Source organism: Pteronotus mesoamericanus, unplaced genomic scaffold, assembly GCF_021234165.1.
Source record: "Pteronotus mesoamericanus isolate MK-2021 breed Mesoamerican mustached bat unplaced genomic scaffold, CSHL_Meso_final contig_65, whole genome shotgun sequence".
Classification (NCBI taxonomy): domain Eukaryota; kingdom Metazoa; phylum Chordata; class Mammalia; order Chiroptera; family Mormoopidae; genus Pteronotus; species Pteronotus mesoamericanus.
Window position 1 is genome coordinate 7,116,467 of NW_026555228.1, and position 18,410 is coordinate 7,134,876.

An 18,410-nucleotide genomic window follows, 5' to 3' on the forward strand; every position below is an offset into this window, starting at 1 on the left:
AGACTGCTGTTTAGAGCAAGCTCTCCTGCTTGGAGCCATGGCTTAGGAAGCTCAAAGTTACCAGTTTTGTGCTGAGCACTGATGTAGCTCATTGCAATGTATGAGAAGCTGACACCTGCAGAGAAGCGAGTGGGAACAGACTAGAGGCAGAATGACCCTGGGGAAGGGAAGGCATGCCCTGAGCTCCTCCCGGTCTGTTACTCGGCTGCCTTGCCACGCTGCCCTTGCCCGCCCCAGCTGTCCAGTTCCTGAGTACTTTTAAAAGGGCACTTACACCTTGGCTGATCATAAAGGAAGGGGGAGCAGGCATTCAAAGATTCATTGGTACCAACAGTGAAGAAGAAAAAAGCGGAGACATGGGGCAGGCCTTCCTCTTGTAGAGTTTCGGTTTGATTTTCAGTGGGCTCCTCATACTCCCCCACCACAGCACACCCCTGAGGCCTGGAACACAGGCGCGCTCGGGAAGTGGGTCTGCATCTGCTGTGGGAGCCCATGGCTTTTTGCTTTTGAACCTTTGGATTTAGATGTTAATTAAAATAGGTGATATTTTTTTCCCCATAGTACATCAGCATTTACCAGCATTGGACTGGTAACTGTTTAGACATGTAAGAGTCTTTTAACACGGGTATCCTAGCAAAAGTTGGACATAGGCTTTCTGAGATACAGATTCCATTTGTCCCCTTGTCCCTAGGGAGTAGAAGATGTGATTCAGAAAGTCACCTGCAAGAAGGGTTCTATCTCTTGAGGCTGATTTAAGATGCTGCATTGTGGAACCGCCGAAGGAGCACATTTGGGGACATAGGTGGAGGAGCTGGCTGCATGGACAGGCTCCTGACGTGTCTTTCAGGATAGTGAATTTCAGATGGTCACAAAGCACGAACAGCAGGGCAGTGTGTGTCTCTCGGATCGTTCTGTTTATTTAGGAAAAGCTGCTTGGTTTTAACTGAGAGCCTTTTGGTTATAAATAAAGGGAAGGAATTAGAGTTCAGAAGCATCTCTTCAGGCTGCGCGCAGTAGGTGAATCCACGTAGGAGCAGCTTTTGGGAGTACCCTTATCCATAGGTCTACACCATTAACAGAAATTACTTTCCATAATAAGGAAGAAAATATGCAGCAGGCCCGAGAGGAGGAAGAAAGACGTAAAGAAGCCACTGCACACTTCCAAATTACTTTAAATGAAATCCAAGCACAGCTTGAACAGCATGACATACACAACGCCAAACTCCGCCAGGAAAACATTGAACTGGGAGAGAAGCTGAAGAAGCTCATCGAACAGTATGCACTGAGGGAGGAGGTAAACGCGTTTTGTTCATTTCAGCAGCTTGTTATTAGCAAGACCTCGTCACCATTCACTACTAAAGAAGTGAAACTGTTGTCCCAGAGGTTGTAGAGCTGTGTGTGCATAGTGGAAAGCAGGCCTTTATTAGAAAAGGCTCAGCCACCACATGAAGGAAGGGTGCTTTGGGATCAGCATTCGACAGTGCAGAGGTCAGTGGATTTGAGTACATGAGGCAGTTCCTTACAGACATGTTAAGTACTGTTGTCTTCCATGTGATGCTGGAAGACTGTGATTTTAAGATTTTATTTATTTAATTTTAGAGAGAGCAGAAGGGAGGGAGAAAGAGGGAGAGAAACATCCACGTGGGAGAGGAACATTGATCAGTTGCCTCTTGTATGCGCCCTGATAGTGGGGCCGAACCCGTAACCTAGGCATGTACCCTGACCAGGAATTGAACTGGTGACTTTTTGCTTTGCAGGACGATGCACAACCTACTGGGTCAGGGCCAGAAGACTGTGATTTCAGCATACTGATTTTCCCCCCTTATCTGGGCTGATAATAAATATTTGGCCTCAGGTGCCCCATCTCTCAGACATCTGTGCTAATCCGTACAGTCCACAGCACCGTTGCTTTACACGAATGTTTCAGACTTTTTTTTTAATGGGAGTTTTTACTCTTTGGGAGGAAAAAAGAACTGATTTCTGAATCTTCAGATATACACCCATAGAAGTAGAAAGTTTACTGGAAAGATCCATGGCTGCCGATCTTGGTTATTGGCTTCTAACTAAGCATTTACAAAGGTAATTGGGAAGTTAAGAGGTAATATCTAGATTAAAAGCAAATAGATGATAACCTGCCTTCTAAAGTTCCTCATTTTTAGAAGTCAAATGGGCAGTGTTAGAGGTGTTAGGGTTTTTAAATAATGCATCCCCTTGTCGTTTAAGTCAGTAAAATATTTTGCTTTTATCTGTGTTGCATTCCTTACAGAAATGTAATAGATTTAAATGGCTGATTAAACTTACAAAAAAAAAAAAAAGATTGTGGCATCTTCTGTGGGTTACTTTAGCCAGTTTTCAAGGCAAACCTTAGATTATATTAATTTAGAATTTTACATACAGCTCTTCAAAAACTTAGTTTTAAAAACGACTTTATTTTTATCACTCATCCACCTTTTTCTTTCTTTTTTTACTTTTCATTATGGAAAATTGCAGACTTAAAATAAAAAGTAGAGAGAAAATACATCACCTGGCTTCAGCTGATGAAACCATGGTTTCAGCTATATTTTTGTCACCTTCCCGCGGGTTATTTTGAAGCAATTCCAAGGTGTCATATTATTCCATTCATAGGTATTTGAGGATGGACCTCAAAAAGATAGATTCTTTTTTAAGCATACTCACAAAACCATTTTCACACCTAAAAATTAACCATAATTATTTAATGTTCTCTCCCCTTTAAAAAAAAAAACTTACTTGGATCAAGACCCAAATAAACTCCATCCTTTTCACTGGTTGCTATGTCTCAAGTCTCTAACATAAAGATTTACTTTTCTCTCTTTATTCTTAGAGTATGTTTATTGAAGAAACTTTTTTTGACCTAGAGAATAAGTTTTCCATTAGATTATAAAGTGCTCAATTTCTTACAATTATTCTTTTAGCTTTGTTTAATATGACAATCTGGCACATCATAGATGTAGAAAATTTGAAAATTATATGTTTAAATTACAGTACATAAGTCTCATTTATTTAGAACATTATCACATGTTCTTTTTTTGGCCAGGAAGGTTTACTCTTTCTACATCTGAGAAGGGATGTCCTAATGACTTCATTGTCATTAAAGAGTGACCCTTTAACTGTTACCAAATGGCTGCAATGGAATCATTGCATTGGGTGTGGCTACCCCCCACCCCCTTGGTAGGGGACTGGGATTCAGAAGGGGAGCGCATCTGCGGGGGCCATTCCTGGCACACAGCACGCATCCTTCAACTGAGAAATTTGGGAAAAGTTAATGGGGAGAAAAAATCTCCAGGAATTCTGTGTATGATGTATGCCTTAACAGTCTGTACTCCTTTATCCATCATTTTCCTGATACAGCTTGAGCCTCGTCATCGTTGTAGAGCAGAAATAGAAAGTACAGGCATGTGGCTGCCAAAGTGCCTGATGGCTCACCTCTAAAAGGGAGAGGCATGGGTGGTAGGAGCGGGCCCCCGTTCCTGAGGTTCAGGACAGAAAGGCACCGTTTTTAGCTTTGGTGGCATTAGTGGGGAAAGCAGGGTGAGAAGCAACGCATTGTAACTCATGTTATGTTTCCTTGTCATTGTGCTCCACTTTCATTAAGTAATGGGAGAATTTGACTTTCCCTGCAGCATATTGATAAAGTGTTCAAACATAAGGAACTACAACAACAGCTTGTGGACGCAAAGCTTCAGCAAACGACACAGCTGATAAAGGAAGCCGATGAAAAACATCAGAGAGAGAGAGAGTTTGTAAGTTCTATTTCTTATGAAAGGAATTATTGCCTCATTGTAACCAAAGCCATTTAAAATGTGTCAACTTATTCTACATATATTTGGAGCACCTGGGTCATGCTAATTTGTTTTTAGCTCTAGATTGAGAAGGGCATGTGTGTGTTAGAAAGCATTCAGCTTTTTATTTCTTTTAACTCTTTGTATAGAAGATACACTAGAGAGGTTACGCCACATTACTGGTTAGGCCACGTTACTGGAAAGACTTGCACATGTTTGACTTTCCTGTGCTTAAAATATTTACTTCACTTGTAGGCAATGGTCACCAAGTTCAAGAATGATACCAGTATTTAGTACATTAAATTTGGCAATTTAATATCAAGCTTAGCAAGCATGGGCCTCATGTAATACTGTTATATTTTGTTTTCAAATAAGTACCTTGAAACTAGGGGAGCTATTTGTTGACTTACTCATAATTTTCTGATAAAAATTTTAACAAAATGCTCTGTACCCTATAATCACTTAGCATTGTTCTCAGACTATGCTCAGATTATACCGCCTGTCTTATAATTATGAGTGCAGTGGAATCTCATCGGGTGGGTATGTATATTTGTACGTATGTGTACATACGTATATGTATATTCAACTATGTATATATAGTTGCTTAACCAAACTATACATGCTTAACCAAAATAAACAATAAAAATGAGAAATGGTTATGATAACGAAGACTGTCCCATCCAGCTTTCCCTCAGGTAGCTTAGGCCCCAAGGCAGGCCCGCTATGAAGACTCGTTCCGGAGTGGCCCTCGTGATATGAATGTGTCGTGTTGAACGTGCGTCTAGGGTTAAGACAGACACATTGTTCACATGGTCCTGCTATGTGAATGGACAGTGCTTTCCCGTGTGTAACTAAAGACGTGGGTGTCATTTCCAGGGTTGGAGTATAAATTTCATGTGTGCACACACATGTGCACATTACGCAAATATACTTTCTGGTTGGTGTAAGGACTTTTCAAGGCTTATTTGGACTATGTGACATTTTACTTCAGGGACTGAATTTCCCAGCTGCCTATTATGCAACTTCAGTATATAATTTTCTTGAAAGCCCAAGTACATAAATTAAAGCTCCCCTCTCCCTCTCCCCTGCTTTTTAAAAAGTGATCAGAACCAGGTCTGTATCCTCCTACGAAGGCGTGTCTTTGGTTCCCTGTCTTTGGACACGTAAGAATTGGAGGCAAAGAAATGTGGACTTGGAGAAGTCTGGGGCCAGCTTGCTCCCTGCAGGCTCAAGACCAACCATCCCACATAGAGAAAAAAAGAAAGAAAAGGAAAAAAAAGAAAGAAAGAAAGAAACCAGGACTCTGATTTCATTGCTTTGCTTCATACCCTTTCACCCTGCCTCATCTTGCCTCTGTGGAGTAGAGGGGTTTTCTAAAGCTCCCAGAAAATGTCAAGATTCCTAGCTATGTTTTCTCTTAATACTAGACTTCTAATTATTTTCACCTGAAACAACAATTTAACCCTGAGTTTTGTAAACCTATTATTAGGCCTCCACAGTACTTTTTCTAAGCATAAGATTATTCCTGCGTTCCTGAGTGTTAACAAGTGGGACAGATCGAAGATATAGGTAACTGGCATTTGATGTAACAATATTTCACTTACAGACTCAGTTACTGATAAAATAATGAATGGAAGGATTAGGCCTAACTGTCGGGTCATTTGACATTGTAATCATAATTGTAATTACGATTAATATTTTGCCAAAATGTTTCTCTTTTCTAGTTGTTAAAAGAAGCAACAGAATCGAGGCACAAATATGAACAAATGAAACAGCAAGAAGTACAACTAAAACAGCAGGTAACTTGACAGCAGGGGATAGTAGAATTTGTAAGAAAAATCTGTGGTTCGTTTGATATGTACCTCGAATCTCCTCAGATGCTTTTGCCTGTTCCCAGCCAGAAATGAGAGTAGATCACATGTCCCTTTTGGAGCTTTCCTCTTCATTTAGGGTGACTGACTCATCCCCATTTGCCCAGGACTTTCCTGCTTTTAGCACTCAAGGTGCTGTGTCCCAGAAAACACATAGGCCACAGGCAGACTGGGACAATTGGTGATGCCATCTGCAGTGTCCCCTTTTCACTATCCCAGGTATTTCTTCCCTGTCTCAGTCTTTTCCCATGTGTGTCCGTCAGCTAATTTCTAACTACAGAAAAACGGATAAATCCTCACATTTTAGTTCCTTTGTATTAAGTAGAGCCACATGAAGTTGCTGATACTTGAGTTCTTTGACCTACAGAATGGCGATTTCACATAGTTTAACCTAAAATCTTTGAAAGTCTGTGCTCTGAGAACATAACCTATTTTAAAACTTCCCGTTGAAACCATACAGTTCCACTCCCAGGTAGAGCTGTGGGGGTGGTGTTTTTAATGAGGGCCCTCCCTACTTTTCTTTCTTTCTTTTTTTGGTAGTATATGATACATAGTGCTTTTGACTATAATCACCGTGTTACACATTAGATCCCTGGAACTTACAACCAAGTTTGTAGCCTTCGACAGCATCTCTCTGTTTTCCCCACTCCTCATCTCTGGCCATCAGCATTTTACTCTGTTTCTATGAGCGTAACTTTTTAGATTTCACATACGTGTCAGTGAGATCATACAGTATTTGTCTTGCTCTGACTTACTTCACTTAGCATACCCTGAAGGTCCACCCATGCTGTCACTAATGGAAGATTTCCTTCTATCGTATAGCTAATATTCCATTGTATAAACACCGCATTTCTTTATTCATTCACCTGTCGACGCTTAGATTGTTTCCATGTCTTGGCTGTTGTGAACAGTGTTTCAATGAACACATTAGTGCAGATATATATTAGAGATAGTAATTTCATCTCCTTCAGATATGTACTCAGAAGTAGAATTGCTGGATCGTATGGCAGCTCTATTTTTTATTTTTTAAGGAACCTCCATACTGGTTTCCATAGTGGCTGCACCATTTTACCTTCCCACTAGCAGTGCGTGAAGGTTCCCTTTTCTTCATATCTTCACCAGCATTTGTTCTCTTATTTATATGTGTATGTTTTTGTTGTTGATAATAGCCATTCTGACAAGTATGAGGTGGTATCTCTTTGTGGTTTTGATTTGCATTTTCCTGATGCAGCAATTTTCAGTCTTTTACATTTCATGGCACTCAAACTAATTACTAAAATTCTGCAGCATAACAATAATATATTTTTTGCCGATCTGACAAAAAAATAGGTATAAATTCTGATTCATTCACACCAGATGGCTATTGTATTGGCTGTTGTCATTTTTGTATTTGACAGTCTAAGGGAAAAGAGGTCATTGCCCCTGACAAAAAGTCAGGTATTGCATGTTTTAAAAATTCTGTGGCACACTGGTTGAAAATCACTGCCCTGACTGATTAGTGATGTTGAGCACCTTTTCATGTACCTCTTAGCCATTTGAATATTTTCCTTGTAAAAATGTCTTTTCAAGTCCTGTGTCCATTTTCGAGTTGGTTTGTTTGTTTTCTCGCTATTGAGTTCCTTATGTGTTGAATATTAACCTTATCATACATATGGTTTTCAGATATTTTCTCCCATTCCATAGGTTGCCTTTTCATTTTGTTGTTTCTTTGCTGTGCGGAAGCTTTTTATTTTATTTTTTAATTTAAAGTTTTTTGATGGTTAGCAGTTTTTAGCAATAAAGTGCTTTTTAATTAAGGTATGTGCCTTGTTTTATTAGACATACTATTGCACATTTAATAAACTACAGTATAGTATAACCATAACTTTATGTGCAACGAGAAACCAAAAAATTTGTGACTCTTTATTGCAATATTCACTTTATTGTGGTGGTCTGGAACTGAATCCACAATCTCTGAGGTACTCTGAATAATACAATATGCCTGTAGTGCTCATTGCAAGTTTGTACCCTTCAACAATATGTGTTCTATTCCCCCTCCTCCCATCTTCTGGTAACCACAATTTTACTCTTTTTATGAACTTTTTTAGATTCACATGGATAGGCCTGAGGACATCAGGCTAAGTGAGAAAAGTCAGACAAAGAAAGATAAATACTATATGGTATCACTTAGATGTGATATCCATGTTGTCGTATAACTGAGTTTTAGAAATTCTGTTGTGTTATTGTACATTTCTTACTGCTTAAGATCTTGGAACATATTCTCGGTATTTATTTTTGCAGTTTCCCAGCATGTGGCTACCTGCAGTCTCCACTTGGGGGAAGCACCTGTCTTAGTTGGTAGGCACAAGAGGAGATTAAACCAGGCTGTGCAGCAGCTTTTCCATGTAGTCCCACTTGTGGATTTTTGCTTTTGCTGCTTGTACTTTTGATGTTGTATCCAAAAAAATCATTAACAAGACCACTTTCAGGGAGCTTTTTACCTATGTTTTCTTCTAGGAGTTTTATAGCTCCAGGTCTTATATTTATGTCCTTAATCCATTTCAAGTTAATTTTTGTGAGTGATGTAAGACAGGGGTCCGATTTCATTCTTCTACATGTAGGTATCCTTTCTTCCCAGCACCATTTATTGAAGAAACGGCTCTTTCCCTATCGAGTATTCTTGGTCCTCTTGTCACATATTAGTTTACCATATTTGTGTAGGTTTATTTTTTGGCTCTCAGTTCTGTTCCATTGATCAATGTCTGTGTTTTTATGCCAGTACCATACTGTTCTGATTACTTAGCTTTGTAGTACAGTTTGAAATCAGGGCGCATAACATCTCCAGCTTTTCTCTTTCTCCAGATTTCTTTGTCTGTTCGGGCTCTTTTGTGGTTCCATATAAATTTTAGCTTTTTTTCAATTTCTGTGAAAAATGCCATTGGAATTCTGATAGGGATTGCATTGACTATATAGATGGCTTTAGGTAGGATGGACATTTTAACAATATTAACTCTTTGGATACATGAGCGTATCTTACCACTTATTTTTGTCGTCTTTGATTTCTTTCATCAGTGTCTTACAATTTTCACTGTATAGATCTTTTATTTTTTTTGGTCAAATTTATTCCTAAGCTTTTTATCCTTTTTTGATGCTATTATAAATAGTATCGTGTTCTTTCTTTTTCAGATATTTTGTTGTTAGTATATATAAACACAACTGGATTTCTTATGCTGATTTTGTTTTTTGAAACTTTACTGAATTTGTTTTAACAGTGTTTTGAGCGGAGTCTTCAGATTTTTCTATACATGACATCACAGATAATTTTACTTCTTCCTTTCGGATTTGGATGCCTTTTATTTCTTTTTCTTGCCTAATTTCTGTAGATAGGAATTCTAGTACTGTGTCAAATAGAAATAATGAGAATGGATACTCTTGTCTTGCTCTTGATCTTGAAGGGAAAGCTTTCAGTCTTTCACTGTTACGTATGATGTTAGCTGTGGGTCTTTCATATATGGCTTTTATTATGTTGAAGAATGTTCCTTCTATACCCAGTTTGTTGAGAGTTTTTATCATGAATGGATGTTGAATTTTGTCAAATGCTTTTTCTCTACCCATTGAGGTGATCATATGATTTTTGTCTTTCATTCTGTTAATGTGGTGAATCACATTTATTGATTTGTATATGTTGAACCATTTTTGCATCCCAGGGATAAATCTCATTTGATCATGAGATTTATGATCCTTTTTGTGTATGATCCTTTCGATGTGCTATTGAATTGTTTGCTAGTATTTTGTTGAGAATTTTTGCATCTGTGTTCATTAGGGATGTTGGGCTACAATTTGTTTGTACTGTACTTACCTGGCTTTGGTATCAGGGTAATGTTGGCCTTGTAAAATGAGTTTGAGAGTCTCCCCTCTTATTTAAGTTTTTGGAAGAATTTCAGAGGAATTGGCCTTCTCATTTCAGTGTCAGGTGGAGTTCACCTGTGAAGCTCTCTGGGCCTGGGCTTCTGTTTGTTGCCACCCTCCTTTCCAGTCCAGATCCTGCAGGTTTGTCCTAGTGCAGCCTTTCTCTGTGGTCGCCTTTGTGGAGTGAGGTTACCAGATGCTGCCTCCTCCTCAAAGAAAAGGGACCGAAGAGATTTTCCATGTCTTTATGAACAGGGGAAATTCAGCGTTTGTAGCTGTAAGTCACCCTTTTTTCAGTTAATAAGATTACATTCTGTTGAAAAAAGTATTACTCATTTTAAAAATGTATTATATAGTCAGTTTCTTTAATGTAAGGACTCTGATTTAGTTTTAAAATGCACCAATACATTGAGATTGGCCTAGATTTTTATGAGCACCTCTTTGGAGTGCTAGTTGTCTTTGAGCACTTTTTATAATGTGGCGATACGCATTTCCTATAAAGCTAGCATAACTTACAGTGAAAATTCAAGAAGTCTTTTGAACTTTTCACCATAAGTTACAATCATGCTGGAATGCTTCTAAGAAACTTGAACCCCTTATTAACCCTGTAAATTCACTTGTCTATGAAAATGGAGAAGAGAATTCATGTGGAAAAGGTATAAAAGTTCACACGTGGCTTCAGAAGATGGAAGATGGATTTTAATGTGGGTGTCATGCTCACCCTCCAATGCAAGGCACCAGAGGGTCCAGCTACCAAGCTCATAGGCAGCTCTGATTGTCGTACTGTTAATCAGTGCAACTTTCATTGTTTGATCTGTGTCACCCTGGGTCATATTATTTGATCATTAGTTGGTTTCCTTTGCTATCACCTCTTCCTTTTCCCGCTCCCTAAATGTGGCTGTCCTTCCCCAGAGTCAGTCTCCTTCTATGCTCTTACCTGCTCTTACCGTGTCCGTTTCCAGCATTTGTCGACAGTCTCATAGTCTTGGTGTGTCTTAAGCCGCTGTTTTCTGATCCAGCCACATAAGTCCCAGAGTCATGGTAGTTGCCACTGACTGGCTACCCAGCGCAGGCCAGCCCTGACCTCTCAGGTGGCGCTGTGTACCTAGATGTGCCATCCTCAATAAGAACGGACCGTGGCAAAACTGTCTTCACTCCTGTCCTCCCTCAAGCGCCAGAGCTCCCTCACTGTGCCTGAGCACCGCTGCTGCCCTCGCCTGCAGGCGGCAGCCGCAGAGGCGCTGGCAGTGTGCGCCCCTCGCCAGACTGCTCGCGAATCCTCTGCGTCCTTCTTAGGTTGCCCCTATGTTTCTCTTCCTCCTCGTCCTTGTCCTCGCCCCCACCTTTCTGCAGGCACGCTTGGGCTACCTTCTAGTTTCCTTGTCTAGCTTGTCGCTGGTGCCATTGCTTTCAGTCAGCTCCTCCCTCCCACATACAGCAGAGCTTGCTTCTGAGTGCTCCCCATGTGGCCCATCCCACCGAGAACCGGTGGGCTGCTTCTGTCACATCGCGTCCTCCCTCCTCCCCATCCCGTTCACGTGGTGGTTTAATATTCGTCGTGCAGTGCTGTTGAAAATGGAAAGGCATCACTTATGCTATTTCTTGACCTGTGATGATCTTTTATTCTCTGTTTTTCTTATCTGTATTGTGTGGTCTTGAGCAAAACACTATTCCTCTGGGCCTTTTTCCTTATCCTGAAAATAATGTGATTACATTAGATGGGCTCTAAAGGGTTCTCTTTTATTCCAAACTAATTCAGCCCACCCTTGAGGCCTAGGTCAGGCCTCGCCCACATGAAACCCCTACTGTGTGCCCCCTTCTCTGAATTCCTAGGGGGGAGAAAAAGGTGGCTGCGTGTTCTATATTCTGCTTGGCTTGTTGGTTAGCATTATTTTACCAGCTGGAATAAAAAATTCCTTGAGGGTAGGAGTTAAAAGAAAAATCCATTTCTACCTTTTAGCTTTTTTCTGTTAACTGTACTTCCACTGAATTCTTTCTCCCCCAGCCAAACCAGTTCTTTGGCTTCTGTTTCATTTTCCCTGCCTACGGTAAGGAAAAAGATATCTTTGATACCAAGCTAAGAATGGTGCGGGTGGTATCGTAAAAAGAATGATCTTTTTCCAAGGACAGCTTCTCAAATATGTGGATGGGAGGAGAGTAGTTCATAAAGGATTAGTTTCATGAAATTTAGAGCTATACAGCATCTTTCAGTTTTTATTATAACTGGTGGAATGAAGCTAGTAAATATTTTTAAACATTACATCTAAAAAGATGGTTAAATCAACAGATTTCCTAAGTTTCAGTGCATTTCAGTGAGTTATTAGAATTTAAGCCATCTATGCCTGGTGTCCAAGGATGGGGTGTACATTTGTTCTTTTTCCTGTTCTTTATTCATATCTAATTTTGGCATTCGTTCTTATTTCTGTCACTTACATAACAAGTAACATTTAACCATAATGTGTTCTTTTTGAAAGGCTTTGGGATTCTAAATTGTTCACCTGGAACTCAAGAGTATTTCATACTTTTTTCTGTAGCTTTCTCTTTATATGGATAAGTTTGAAGAATTCCAGACTACGATGGCAAAAAGCAATGAACTGTTTACAACCTTCCGGCAGGAAATGGAAAAGGTATTTGCATAATTTTAGAATATTCTTTCAAAGGGAATTCATATAAGAAGCTATTTTAAGCATGATCACTACTTGGATGAGCTTACATTGTAATGGTATTGTCTTTATTTCATCTTTTCTGATCCTCCACTGGCATCATATTCTGTCATTTCGCCTTTAGTGTACCCCACAAAGCTGGTGATCTCTATACTCTTAAAATTGTCTTTATTGAAGCAAATTCCTCTATTAAATAGTCTTTTGTTAGAAATAAAATGGTTTCTTTTGTGTTGTATGTCATTTTGTTTACTTAAGGTGATTTCCACTCACCCCCCCCCCATATGGCTCTGTCATTGGAGATTAAATTTTTAAAGACATCCAAGCCCAGAACAGTAATTTCATATATTGGTTTGTTGAGGCGCGTGCGTGCGTGCTTGCTCTCTCTCTCGTTTTTGCCTTTTTAGCTTTTCTTTTTTTGTTAACTATACTCCCACTGAATTCTATTTTCCTCAACCAAGCCAATTCTTTGGCTTCTGTTTCATTTTCCTGCCTATGTTAAGGAAAGAGATTTCCTTGATATCAAGCTGAGAACCAAAATATATCCATCCATGCGTCCATCCACCCCTGCATCCATTCATTGTTAGTTTCCCTGACATAGTCCCTGTAAAATGGTGGCTTTTAAAGCAAATGGTGGTGGCTTGGGGAGCAGTATAGCAGGGCCCGGCACCTTGTAAGCCTTTAGTAGGTATTAGTCATGACTTACTAGATCTTACACAGTGGCTGGGAGGCCATACTCTGGGTTAATGTCCCTGTTGCATCATAGTGTGTGTGATCATGTACAAGTTATTTAACCTTTCTGTTCCTTCCTTGTTAAAAATAACCAAAATAATTCCCCTTCATAAAGAAGAGTATTTTAGACAGTGCTTAGCCATGTTACATGCTCAAATTACCACCTTCAGATATTTTTAGACCCAGTAATCTGGAGAATTCAGTGAGCATCAGATTAGTTCCACCTGCCAGTCATTTCAGCTGAGGCTCCAGTCAAGGGGGCCCTCTTACGTAGGGCCGTAGCTGGGCTCCAATGCGTGTGTGCTGTTGAGGTGGAAGAGTTTAAGATGGGGATCCTTCTGGAAAATCCTATGGATTGGAACATATTACTCTATGATAGTGGCTAGAGATCCCTGTCAGTTAGCATTCAACTCGGATCTTCCACGCCCTGTGTCCCACCCGGCCTTGTGGTAGTTCTATGGGATCAGAGCTGGGGCACAGTGAAAACTGCATAAGGGAATCTTGAAAATGGGGTTCATTGACGAGCATATATACATCTCATGTTAAATTTGTGAAAACTGGGGTCTTGTAATAGACATTTAAGAACATTCCTTTTTGGGGGGGCCCATTTTATTGTTAGCAAAATCTGAAGTTGTGAGGATGACCAAAGCTAAGGATTAGTAACTACTTTTACCTATCTTTTTCTTAGTTACTGGAGTCTTTCCTACATTATGCTGCCTATAGTTCTGACACTGTCGTGCCCTCAGAGATTGTGGCAGAGCATCGATTCTTTATCTTTTTCTGGGGTAGGGGGTGGTCTCCCGTCCAAGATCAGATGAATTACTTTAATTCAGACATAAAACTCACGAACATGGCCATTTTTTTCATACAACTTGGGGAGGAGGCTCTCTTCTCTTGCTGTCCGTAGCTGGAATGAAAGATACACTCCATCTTAACTGGGTTCAATGTGCTGACAGCTTCTTCCATTGCTGCTACCTCAGAAATTGAGATTAGTTTTTCTCATAATATGAAAACCCTGCTTTGGTTCCTAGGAGCTTCTGCGATAAGCTCTGCTACCAGCAGACAGGCTCAGCTGTCAGCTGGGCCAGGCAGGTGCAATGATGGGGGTGGGGAGGAACAGTCAGACGTTTTTGTGGTCGGACAGGGTGTAGAGATAAGAAATGGAACTTTGAGTTTAAATTTGCAATTGTGTTGATTCACAGATGACAAAGAAAATTAAAAAACTGGAAAAAGAAACAATAATATGGCGTACCAAATGGGAAAACAATAACAAAGCACTTCTACAAATGGCTGAAGAGGTAAGGTGCTTTCCTGTGACTAGGGTGTGTTTTTAGTTACGGGCACTCGTGAAGTTCAGGGGGATGTGTGGTGACAACAGTGCTGCAGTTGACGCCAGCTAGACCCAGGGGTCCAGGGGGGCATTGCTGAATGGAACCTGTGCCGGCTCTCCTAGCCGTAAGCTCAATCGTAGGTGTAGGGTAGGGCCCCGGTGAATTAGTTCAGGGTTGTGATGGAGATAGCTGTAAAACGTCTACATTTGGCTTTTGTCTGGTAGTGGTTTCTCGAACTTGAGCTTGCATCAAACTCCAGTTCATTCAGACAGACCCGTACTGCTAGGCTGACTACGAGTTTGATTCACTAGGTCCGGGGTGGGGTCAGGGAACCTGCCTGCTTTGTTGGTGCTGATGCTGTTGGTCCAGGGCCTCCCACCTTGAGAAGCACTGGTCAGCTTCCCCAGTGAGAGCACAGACGAACAACTCAGGTGCCTTTCCTTCCTGCTTTAACTTAGTGTTTTCAAAAAGGCAGTCTTCTAAAGCTGAAATGCATTGTTTACAAACACTAGATTTCACACCTTCCGTCTCATCTGAAAATTGGTAGGAGAAACCTATGCAAAAATCAGTCCTTTTCTGTTTCTAATTAGGCCCTTAATTTTTATCTTCTAGTATTTGTGAGGAGTATCTTGAATATCCTTTGATTTCAGCAATACAAAATGTCTTAAAAGGTTTATTTTGGTTGTTTTTAAGAAACATGACAAAGAGAATTTAATTTTGTTACCCTGTGTGTGACAAAATAGGATGTGGGATTTGTAGGTATGTCTGCAGTGAAATTTAGCTAGGATGTTAGGTATTTGAACTGAACATGCTCGAGAGGTGATTGAACAAGTAATTTCCAGTGTGGCTCAGATTAATTTTTTAGTATCCAATAACCCAATTTGTGTTCAGAGAGGTTACGTGCATCCACTTTTTTTCCCCTACAGAAAACTGTCCGCGATAAAGAGTACAAGGCCTTTCAAATAAAACTGGAACGATTAGAGAAGCTGTGCAGGGCTCTTCAGACAGAGAGGAATGAGCTCAATGAGAAGGTGGAAGTCCTGAAGGAGCAAGTCTCGGGGAAGGTGGCAGGTACAGATCTGGCACCACGAGTGACACAGCCCTGTGCAGCTCTGGCTTCTCCCAAGGAGGTGCACACTGCCCAGAACGGCAGTGCCGGGGTCCCTGCAGAGGCGGCGCCCAAGCCAGCCAAGGAGAAGCTGGGAGCGCACAAGGCCGCATCTCCAGGCGCCGGGCCAACCATCGAGTCAGTGGACTGAGATGAAGTATGATCACTGTATTGAGAGCTCTATTTTGTGTATAACTTTCTCTGTTAGTAGTAACTATTGGTTTTGTGGTGAAAATTTTCTTACTTTTTCTACCATATCTGTATTTTCTTAGAACTACTGGACTTATGTGGTACAGGAGGCTGCTTAGCAGTTTTGAATAGTTTTCCTCAGCTGTATGGCACATCTGCCTTGTTTCCCTTCATTGGAATGCATGTGGTCATTGCCTTGTCCTTCTTCCCCGCTCCGTGCATAGAATCATCCTAATTAAAATTTCACTCAAGACAGGGCCAACCATTACAGCGGCACTTTGTTCTGATAATGGTTCCTTGATGTGAAAACAATATTCATTTAAACATCTTGGCCCCCCATCAATAGTAATCAAAAAAAGAAAACATCAAGATGATTAGTTTTGTCTAATAGCCCATTTAAATGCCAAGTTAAAAATTAAAAACCTCTAGGGTTGGGGCAAAAACAAACATAGCATATTTGATTCAAAATAGTTTTTTGATAATATTTGTATCACTTGACAAATTGAGATGGTCATAAACCTCAAATTTCTCAAAGTTTTGGCAGAATATGTACATAAAGATATCTTGTAAACAAAGTAGTATATACAGGCAAATCATTGGACAAACAGGCTTAATGTTAATTTAACAACAGTCGTACTGCTTCGGTTTCAGGTTAGTTAGGACTAGTGGTAAATTTGGACCACCCAGGGTGCTTACTGTGGGGTAGGTGGTTTCTGTTTTCCATTTGGGATTTGGGTACACACTCTCCCACTTCCCACAGAAAGCAGCCACTGATGGTCCCTTAAGACAGTAAATTAACATGTAGCTTTTGCTGAGCAGAAGTCCCTCTACTACCTTCTGGCTACTTGAGATTGGTGGGCAACTTTTAGGGCGGCCCCATCAGCAAAGTTCTCCATTCCAACTGAAACTGATTTCATTTCCAAAACAGAAAGACTAGAACTGACATTTTTAACTTTGGGAAAACTTAGCACAGTTAAGTAGTCAAGATGTATTATGCATGCTTTCCATCTGTTTCTCAGCCTTTTCTTACTGCTTCTTATTTTTAAAGAAAAAAATACCAGTATTATCAATGTCTGTACACTTGGAATGGGGGGACTTTCGAAATTAAGCACATCACCTTTGGATTAGTTCTCCTTTGTTCTTTACAGTGCCGAATGTAGCTAAGTTATGCAAATGATTAATCAAGCTGCAGTGATGAAGGTTTTGATTTTTGTCCCTAGTATAAATTGCATTGAAATATTTATGAAGTAGAAAGGCCCTGCTAGAACTGATGTTAGCACATTCCACTGAGCAAAATATCAAACTGACACTTCTTAAATTGCTTACTGGACTGAATAAACGCGGTTCTGTCCAGTTAAAAGGGTTTTCTCTTTATTAAAGTTTTATTTGTAAAATCCTGTCCCATTCATGGCATAAACTGGGTTGAAAGAATCAAAAATTGTCCAGTAGATAGGAAACAGCACCTGGAGTAGAGGATCAAATCTAAGCTTCCACCATCAGTCATGTTAATCAAGGGGCCAGACAGTGGAGGAGCAGAAATCCATAAAGAAGGTCATCTAATCACTCTGTCAAAATGAATTGGAAGCAGAAACAAACATACCCTCCTCAACAACAGCCTCTTATAAATCTCCTCCCCCCCCCCACCTTTGGCTTCTAAAAGAAATATTGGACTCATTTCCCAGAGAGGAAATGAAGATTATGTATCAGAAATATACTATAAAATTAGTACTAATGATCACATTTCACAATAATTCTGCTAGATGTACAGCTTTTAACGTTTTAAGCCATTTGTGTAGCCCACCACGTCTCATTGTGGTGCTTGTCTGTGTGGAAGATTGTAAATCTTGGACCTGTTGCCTAATTTCAAGGGCTTTATAAAGCAATGTGATTACAGTACTTGGCCTGCTGCTTTTGGCTTCCTACATATTTTTAGCTAGATGCTACCATGGTGTTTAAAGGATATGGATTCTGTCTGGGATGCGTTTGGTGTCCTTTCAGAATCTGTCCTCCCATTATCCTGTGAATAAAAACACATGGGACCCTGAGAAGGACACCCTCCTAAAGCAATCACCTCACCAGCCCAGTGTTGTGGCTTTGTAGCACGCTGTTGTACCTACCATATTCTAGAACACTGTAGTGCTACTAGGCTGGTCCAGAAAAGGTTTAAATGTTGAATTCACTTCAATTGCATTTGTTGCACCATCATGGAATCTTGATGTGTATTATTTATAGTGGCAGTAGAGAAACCCTGGTTCTTGGATAATGGACCATTTCATCCTCAGACTTGTAGGAGTACATTTCTTGGTCTTGAGACCAGTATTTTTAGTTACGTATGCAACTGCCTTTATTACACCTGGTTATCACAATTCAATTCTCAGGTGTTGCAGAAAAATCTACCTCTTCCAGACTGTAGATGGAAATAACTGTGAAAAAAATGATGCAGATAATCTTCTAGTTTGTGCTAAACACACTGCTTTATTTTTACAGCCCACGTCTTTCATGAGGATACGAATTGTTAAGAGGCAGTCTTGTTTTGCTTTTCAAAGACATTTTGTAGAGATTTTTCACTAATGTGAATCTGATTTTATCTACTCGATTCTGTAGATTAAGTAAATATGTATGATAAATTTAACAGCTTCTGTGTATTCTTTTGTTACCCACATGGCCTTAATTGTATACCAGTGAAGTCCAAAGACAGTTATAGGTAGTTGGTTTCAACAGGAGAGTAAGTATATATAGGTGTGTGTTACACAAAAAGGCACACAGGAAAGATCTTAAGCAAAAAGTAACATACCAAATTTTCTCTTAAGTCAGGTGTATAGTATTATAGA

At 40.1% G+C, this 18,410-nt stretch overlaps 1 protein-coding gene and 1 non-coding gene across 3 annotated transcripts in view; both read left to right on the forward strand.

The window, feature by feature from the left end:
• TXLNG (taxilin gamma) overlaps nt 1–18,180 on the forward strand; it is a 45,134-nt gene extending 26,954 nt beyond the window's left edge. For both annotated transcript variants that reach the window (XM_054581098.1, XM_054581099.1), the window contains exons 5-10: nt 1,100–1,294; nt 3,642–3,761; nt 5,525–5,599; nt 12,094–12,186; nt 14,154–14,249; nt 15,209–18,180. In XM_054581098.1, the coding sequence (XP_054437073.1) occupies nt 1,100–1,294; nt 3,642–3,761; nt 5,525–5,599; nt 12,094–12,186; nt 14,154–14,249; nt 15,209–15,541 (912 nt within the window). In that variant the 3' untranslated portion in view covers nt 15,542–18,180. The remainder of the gene's footprint in view (nt 1–1,099; nt 1,295–3,641; nt 3,762–5,524; nt 5,600–12,093; nt 12,187–14,153; nt 14,250–15,208) is intronic.
• On the forward strand, nt 4,921–5,051 carry LOC129077011 (small nucleolar RNA SNORA38). Its single transcript, XR_008529775.1, has one exon. It is a non-coding gene; the product is annotated as a small nucleolar RNA SNORA38 (small nucleolar RNA).
• Nucleotides 18,181–18,410: the final 230 nt, after the last annotated feature.